Source organism: Gekko japonicus, unplaced genomic scaffold (genome assembly GCF_001447785.1).
Source record: "Gekko japonicus isolate JY-2015 unplaced genomic scaffold, Gekko_japonicus_V1.1 scaffold3429, whole genome shotgun sequence".
NCBI lineage: Eukaryota > Metazoa > Chordata > Lepidosauria > Squamata > Gekkonidae > Gekko > Gekko japonicus.
Window position 1 is genome coordinate 63816 of NW_015168149.1, and position 8653 is coordinate 72468.

Sequence of the window (8653 nt, forward strand, 5' to 3'; positions counted from 1 at the left end):
GGGTTGTATGGCCGTGGTCTTGGCATTGTAGGACCTGACATTTCGCCAGTAGCTATGTCACAGCTACTGGCGAAATGTCAGGTCCTACAATGCCAAGACCACGGCCATACAACCCGGAAAATCTACAACAGCTAGTGAACTTCGGCCGTGAAAGCCTTCGACAACATATTGACCTTAGATTGATTCCAAGAGTCAGAATGGTTCTCAGCAAATATAGAGGATAAACAGTAACCATGACAAGGGCTAAAAGTTGTACTAATTGTTAATACAGTCCTAATACAGAAAGTCTTATGAACCATGATGCTTTATTTCTTTCCAGCTTCTTAATACGAGCGAATGTCAGCTTTCTCTGCTTGATTCGAGTCCAGTAGCAGTTGGTAGAGACCCACAAGATTGTCATAGTATGAGCTTCCAATAATCAAAGCTCCCTTAGTCAGAGGTTTGACTCTTGAAAACGTATACCCCCAAAATCTTGTTGTTCTCTAAGGTGCTCCTAGATTCAAATCTAGCTGTTCTACCGCAGACCAACACAGCTACGCTTTGAAACTATCTTCTATGCTTGAGAAATTTACAGAATCACTCACTTCTGAGGGTGGATTGAGATACTGAAATATCGAAGCAAATCAAAAGCCGTGCAGAGGCCAGAAACGTTGTGCCTGCTGAAACTGTAGAGAAGAGCAAGAGTCCAGTAGGAAATTGTAGAAAAGAGCCAGGGTCCAGGATCACCTTAAAGACTAACCAAATTTTGTGGCAGGGTATAAGCTTTTGTGAGCCACTGCTGCATCTGAAGAAGTGAGCTCATACGCTGCCACAAATTTGGTTAGCCTTTAAGGTGCTCCTGGACTCTTGCTATTTTTTTACTGCTACAGACGGACTAACAGGGTTACCCATCTTGAACTATCTGCTGAAACTGTCACTATTTAAAGGTAAGGATCCCAGCCCATTTTTTGTATCGGGTCACTCTTTCGTAATTTTACATTTGAGCTTGTCGATTAACAGAGTTTCCCTTTCATTTTGAATCAGTTCAAAGATTGTTATGAGGGGGGAAGCATCAAAGGATACGGCACTTTCTCAGGTAATTAAGGAGCAGTTCTTCAGGATCAGCACACCTGTCTGTTACCTGCATTTGAAATGAAACAAGGGGACAATCATAATTATCTGTGCTTTTGATGGGGGTAAATTATTCATATTTATTCACAGAATGTGTATGTTACCTCTCCTGAGATCTGCTTGAGGCAGCTCACAAAGTAAAAACAATACAATAAAATCATGAAAAACAACATAGTTATTATTAAACCAGCCATAACAAATATGCAAGGGTAGCAAAAAAAAGTATAAAACAATATTCGGCTGCATAAAGATACCCATAAAGTATTCCTAAGGGTAATTGTCTGATTTTGAAGCTTGCTCTCTTGCTCAGGCAAGACATATAAGAATATGAGAGTTATCCTGAACCAGGCAATATAGACATAAGAAGGGGAGAAAAGTGTATGAGGAACAAATTGAGGGAACAAGATCACTTTCAAATAATAAGATGATGATGATGATGATGATGATGATGATGATGATGATGATAATACCTTTCGATTTATTGATCGCTCATCCTGCAGAGCTGCTGGCTCTGAGCGATTTACAGTTACTCAAGTTTTCACACGGGACTAACAATGATTCATAGGGTAAGGGAGGACAACATATAATTCTTTAAATCGCACACTTTTGCACTTTCGACTTGTCTGGATGACGTCAGTTCTTCCAGGACTGCTTTGAGTCGTAGTGCCGCACTGCCACCACCTGGCCGGATTGGCCCATCACAGGCTTCTTAATGCCGAACAGGTCTTTTTTCCAAGCTTCCGAGCTTACGAGCTGGACCTTCTGTTCGTCGGCTAACACCTCCCTTACATGAGTTTAGTGTGCCCACCCTCTCTAAGAAGTGGTACCCATTTTATCTACTCGCCGAAGCTTTCGAACCGCTGGGTGAACGGCGAGCTGGGGACAAGGCTGGTAGCTCACACCAGCGCGGGCTAGAACTGACAGCAGCTATGTTCAGTTCAGATGTTAACCAGAGGATAAATCCTCTGTGCCACTGTGTTAGTCTGTAGAAAAAAGCAGGAGTCCAGGAGGAGCACCTTAAAGACTAACAAAATTTGTGGCGGGGAGGAGCTTTTCTGAGTCACTGCTCACTTCTTCAAATACCTGCATCTTCTTCAGGTAGCTGGTACTGAAGAAGTGAACAGTGACTCATGGAAGCTCCTCCCCTGCCACAAATTTTGTTAGTCTTTTAAGGTGCTCCTGGACTCAGGCTCTTTTCTACTTCGAATAATAAAATATAGACATGCTTCAAAAACAAATCAGCATCCCACTGAAGCCTCTCATACGAATGTTAATGTTCATGAAAAAGCAAAAGACAGCAACTTTGGCCCCATTCACACTGCAAATTTGCTGCGGGAGAGCCACGATGAAATGGTGGATTTTCTGGGCGTGATCACACCAAAACATCTGGCAAGTGGAGCGAACCCGTGGCCAACCCGTGGCATGCCACCGAAAATGCGCGATTAAAAAAATACCTCCTCGAAGGTACTAGTAAACGGTTTGCCACGGGCTGCCTCCGGACTCCTTCAGTGTGATTGCACTGGTGCGGCTTTTCCATCCAGCCGTCTTCGTTGCAGCGCACACGCCAAGGGCCAGAACCATGGGTGGCCGCCGACGCTTCTAATCGCGTTGTCGCACGTCTAATTGTGGCGCCGCAAATAGCCACACCTCTCCCCCCCGCGTTTTCCGGCCCATGTGACTGGGGCCTTTGACATGCACATGGAATTTTACACAGTGTCCTTTTGCATTCTAGTTACAGAACGGGGAAAAGGGAAATGCGCTTTCAGTGCTATGTGAACATGTCCTTAACATGAGACTCGTGGGGTTTTGTGGCACAAACACTGGTCTCTACTGAGGCATAAATTCACTGCCACAATTTGAATTTTTTGTAAAGGGCTGTTAAGTTGAAAGGAAACCAACTTATGGCAACCCCAGAAAGGGGCTTTCAAGGCAAGTGAGAAGGAGAGGTGGCTTGCCAGTGCCTTCCTCTGCAGAGTCTTCCCTGGTGGTCTCCCTTCCAAGTACCATCCCTGCTTAGCTTTTGAAATCTAACAAGACTGGGCTACATCATGCTGCCTTACCTCAATTTGAATTTTGAGGCCAAAGATGCAGGAGGGAAGTGACACGTTACCACTTTCACAAGAGATGTGCTTTCCAGTTTTGTCCTGTATAGTGCTCTTGGGGAACCCCTACTTGTCTCCTCCAGGGGTCATTTCCTGCAGGAGTGCACAGGAGCGGAGCTCCGGCAGTAAAGAGCCCAGGGGGCGGGCACATGCAACAAGCCCCACCCCCTGCTCCCAGCAGCCCTCAGTCAGAGCAAGAAGCAGCCAGGTAAGTTGCAGTGGGTGTTGCCTTCTGACACACTTCTGCTGATGTCAGGGTGTGTGGCATATGCAAATAAGTTATGCTAATGAGTTATGCTAATGAGCTCCTGCACCTCTTTTTCTACGAAATGACCCATGCTAGTCTCCTCTATCCTTCACACTGGTAGTGGTAAAGATGGCAGTCTAGCATCTAAGTAACCACATTTGTCCCAAACCAACTGTGGTGGGAGAAAAGTAGCCTGGGCACTGGCTGCAGAGTTATCCCCACAACAGGGACAGGTGACAGTCGACCAGGTAGAAGTGGAATTGGATTCTGGTGAGATCAGAGAATGCCCAGGCTAGCCTGATCCTGTCAGATCTTGGAAGCTAAGCAGGGTTGGCCTTGTCTAGTATTTGGAAGGGTGACCTCCAAGGAATACCAGGGTAGTAACGCAAAGGCAGGCACTGGCAAACCACTTCTGAAATGTCTCTTGCCTTTAAAAAAAAAGGTCTAGCTCACCATCTAGTGGTGCATAATGCTAAAAGTGCTAGAACTTCTGGCTGCCAGTCAATCTTAGGATCTCCTGGCTATTCTACACACAACGCCATACAGTAACTGATTAATTAGAGAATGCCACAACGGCTTGGTGGGATGCATGTGGTGCAGCAGACCAGGGAGGGCCGGTCAGACAGGGGAGTACCCAGAGGGAAGTAGGTCGATGTTTTGGCAAAGAGTCCTGGGCTGAGGAGGAGGAGAGGCACGTATGAGTGCAACTTAAAAAGGGTAGTGAGGCACAACCTGGTACTGGTGGAGGGAGAGTGAGGGAGCTGTGAGGGAACACAAAAAGTGTGTTGTAGTGGCTGGGGAGGGGCTGTGGCTCAGCGGCAGAGCATCTGCTTGGCATGTAGAAGGTCCCAGGTTCAATCTCTGGTGAATAGGCTCAGGTAGCAGGTGATACGAAATACCTCCTCCTGAGTCCCTGCCAGTCTGAGTAGACACTACTGACCTTGATGGACCAATGGTCTAATTCAGTAGAAGGCCGCTTCATGTGTGTGTTCATATACTAGTATCCCAAATTACTATAACATGCCACTGTACGGTTCCAAATTTTCCTCAAGGAAAAAAAAAATCCCTGGAAGGTTATTTGGGTTTTCAACTCTCAGCATCCATTCCCTGTTAGTGTTGTGGGTTGTTTTATACATTTTCATTTATTGTAGATGGGTTTGGATCCAAAGGCTTTTTCAGTGAGGTAAAAAAAAGGCTTCCACTCAAAGAAACAGCCTCTTGTGCAAGGCGCATATATGGGGCGGTGAAGGAGCTTTTCCCACTGATTCCCCCCTCCGCCCACTGCAAACCCTAAATCACACCCCACAGCCAGGTACAGACTTGCCATTTAATTTCCCCACACCTGGTGAGACTGCTAAACTGAGAAACTGCAGAAGGGGAAACAAAAGAAAACAAAGGGCAGACACCTGCTTTGGCTTGCAACAGGCAGCAACTGCCTGAGGCTCTTCCAACAACCCCTCAGCAAACCATTAAAAAAAAACAGCAGCCAAGCAACCAGACACACTTTTTCTCTGGCAAGCATGTTCAGCCTCTCGGCTTCCTTGCTCAGACAAAGCGGCTCATGAATTCTTGGAAAGGCTAACCTGGGGCATGTGGGGGAGGAGGTCTAGGTCAACCTGGTTGTGGTTGGCTGCCAAGTGGTGAGTGAAGAGGAAGGAGAAAGAGCCGAGAAGAGGCTGAGGAAGAGAAGCCTGCTCGTTGACGGATGGTCCAGGGTACGAAAAAGGGGTGCATACACAGGATTCATGGGCACAAAAGTATGTGCACAACTCTCCTTCTCCTCCATGTGTGGAAGAAATGGTTTCATGCTTTAGATCAGGCAGGTCACCAATATTTTTGAGACTGCAGGCACCTTGGGAATTCTGACACTGCAGACACAAAATGGCTGCCACCAGAATACTTGTGAATACTGTGGGAACACAATCAAAGAAGGAAATTTTTGGACCATAAGTTTATATTTTATAATCACTGGGCTAGCGATTGCACTTTAAAGGTCTTATGTGCATATTTATCCTGTGACTGGTTATTTTAATTCTGAACAATTTACTATATGGTCCTTATTGAATCTATACTTTGTATATATTTCTGATTGTGTTTATGTGAATATAATTATTAACCATCTTGCCACATATGTATGACCTCTGAGGAAGGCCTTAGGGTTGCCAAACCCCTCGGTTTGCCAGGGATCCCCCGTTTTTTGGGGGGGTTCTACCCGCCGCCAGCCAGATGGAAGCCCCACCCCCACCACCCACAGCCACACATCTCTCTCCCTTTAAGGGTATGCAACCCGTGTTTCATCCCAAGCGCGAACTCCGCAAGCTTGCAGGGAAAAGCCAGCTTTGTTCTTAAAAGGGAAACGCCGGCTGCCGGCTACTTTAAGTGCAGGGAACTGCCGTTTCTGGAGATCCGGCGCACGGCTGGGTGGGGTGGGGCAGCAGACGTCCCCAACGTGACATCATCATGTTGGGGATGCCCCACCCCTTCCAGGAACGCCCCCAAAGTCCCCCGCTGGGGGTGGAAGATGGACTTGGCAACCCTAGAACGCCTATTTGGCCGAAAAGCGTAAGGTCAACTTTTTAAGCCCTTGATATTGTTATATTTTATATACATTGGTTGTAATTGGGCCCATATATATGTTTTAAATTTGTTATTATCAATAAATACACGTATCTCTTTTTATGGAAAGGTTTTAATATTGGCCCTTCTTCTCACTAACCTTTGTTTGGTTCTGGTGCCACCAGAGGCAGCCATTTCCTTTTGCCTTAACTGTTTGCCACAATTTAATTTCTCCTTGTGGATTTTACATGTCTTGGTAAGTTATAAAATCACAGGTTTCCCTCACATATTTATCATAAAATGCACCTATTGGTGACATCACTGGTGAGGTTGGTGGGCTAATTTTTAAAATGACCCAACTTTAAGCAGACTGTCAGTTTGTTAGTTTTGATTCACCATCGGCCTCTTGTGCGCCATTATCAAACCAGGACAAAAGAAGGATTTTTGTCTCTGTCCTCAGGTCCCTTGGCTGGGTCAGTCTTGACCAATATTCATTCAAATGAGTGAGACAGCCAGAGAAAAACAAAGATGAAAGAAAAAGGGGCTGCTCAGCTAAGAACAAAATAAAGGGACACCCTGTGAGGAAAGGCGAAATCATTATAGCAATGTTTTAAAAAAATCTGTACAGACAATCAAACCTCCAATGGCCAATCAGAAGCCTTGCTGGGCAAAAGCCCCACCTGGCCCCACCTACTTTGTAAAAACACTTGGTGGGAACCAGGGCCCATGGAGATGCCTGCCTTAGACAGTGTTTTTGTTTGTTTTTTAAGGTTTGCTGCTGCCATTGGAGTCTTTCTGCACTGTTTATACAGGATTCGCTTGCTGTCTGGCCAATATTTTATTTCAATTTTGTAATCTGCCTTGAGTCTCGGCAAGAAAGGTGGGTTATAAAGGAACTAAATACTTTATTCCAGAAAAGTCTACATAACACCCTGGCTTTTAGACAAAAATAATTTTAAAAATGTTAGAATACAATAAAACAGAATATTATTCCAAAATTTAAAAGGAAAAAAAATGTACATGCCTGAAGGGCCGGATCGGGGACGGGCACGCAACATTTCCCAGATGTTGTGGTGGGATCGCGCCCGTTTGCTGTGCCCCCAATCCGTCCCTCTCCTAGCCCAAAACCTTTTGTGTGACCGGGGCCATAGATTAAAATTCACTGGAAAAAAATAAAGCTCCTCACTTCACTTCCTGAGTGGGTGGTAGTAAGAAAAGTTCTGTTGCCATTTCTTGTCAACTTCAGGCTCAAGAAAGTTGACTGCACACTGATGTCTGTACACAAGAGATTAGGAAAAGGCTCGAAGCGTGTCCAGAAGAGGGCAACCAGGATGGTGAGAGGGTTGGTTGGAATCCAAGTCTTACGAGGAAAGGCTGAAAGAGTTGGGTCGGTTTAGCCTGGGAAAGAGAAGGCTTAGAGGGGACATGATTGCAGTCTTCAAGTATTTGAAGGGCTGTCATGTAGAAGATGGAGCAGATCTATTCTCTCTTGCTCTGGATTGCAAGACTAGATCTAATGGGTGGAAATTACAAGGGAGTCGTTACCGGCTAAATATCAGGTGAAACTTCCTAACTGAGCGGTTGAGCAGTGGAACAGACTGCCTCGGGAGGTGGTGGATGCTCCTTCATTGGAGGTTTTCAAGTGGAGGCTGAACGACCATCTTTCGGGTATGTTGTAGGGCTATCTTTCGGCTATGCTCCTGCAGAGTGCAGAGGGTTGGACTAGATTGCCTGCAAGGTCCCTTCCAACTAACATTCTTTGATTCCTCTTGGCTATTCCTTCAGTGGTGTACCAACAAAAAGATTGTATTTATTATGTCTTTTTAATCTTGACCTTCCTCTAAGGAGTTGTACATAATTCTCCTCTCCTTGCTCCCATAGTTTTCCTCACAACAACTCATTGAGGTTGGCCAGTACTATTATGTATTTACAGGGTTCTCCACTGGGGTGCCTGTTAGTGTCAGGGCCTCCACCGAAACCTTTCTTGGTGAATGCTAAGTGCTTTTAGAAAGTGTTTGGGGCCAGGTGGGGATCCTGCTCAGCAGGTGCTTCTGACTGGCTGTGCAGATTAAAATATGGTTGTTCCGGCAGCAGCTGCCACCACAACTGCTCTCTCCCTCCTCTTTCCCAGTGTATATTTTTTTAAAATCACTCATTTGGCATTTGGGTTTCCTCTCTCTGTGTGTATGTGACTGACTTCACCTCCCATGGTACCTCCCCAAGGATTAACATCCTTAATCCTTTGGGACTGTTTTCAATCTCCCTGGCTAACGGCGGTCCACCACAAATTGAGAATTTTAGACTTCTGCTCAGACCCTCCTGTTAATGGGACTGCACCAGGCACTAGAACGATATTATAGTGCTCCAAATTTTTTGTCACTGGAGAATACTAGCACCAGCTGCTTATCTATCATCATTGGAGATACCATCTCATCGAAGGGCTTTCTCCTTAGCTCGTTGGTCTAGGGGAGATATAGAAAGACCCTCATGCATGAGAGGGTTTGTCCCTGTGGAGATGAAATGGTTGCAGAGGTCATTTCGGGGGGGATCGCGGGGGATCGCAGTTCCCCCGGGTGAGGTACGGGGGGCGGGGCACATGATGAAGCCCCACCCCCTGCTTCCGGCCGCCCCGCTTCTG

General features: G+C 46.0%; 1 protein-coding gene across 1 annotated transcript in view; it reads right to left on the minus strand.

Moving 5' to 3' along the window:
- LOC107113599 (aldehyde oxidase 3-like) overlaps window positions 1-8653 on the minus strand; it is a gene marked incomplete at its 3' end in the record, with an annotated part of 77515 nt that overhangs the window by 63181 nt on the left and 5681 nt on the right. The window contains exon 2 of the mRNA XM_015414947.1: window positions 1063-1120. Coding sequence (XP_015270433.1) covers window positions 1063-1120 — 58 coding nt within the window. The remainder of the gene's footprint in view (window positions 1-1062; window positions 1121-8653) is intronic.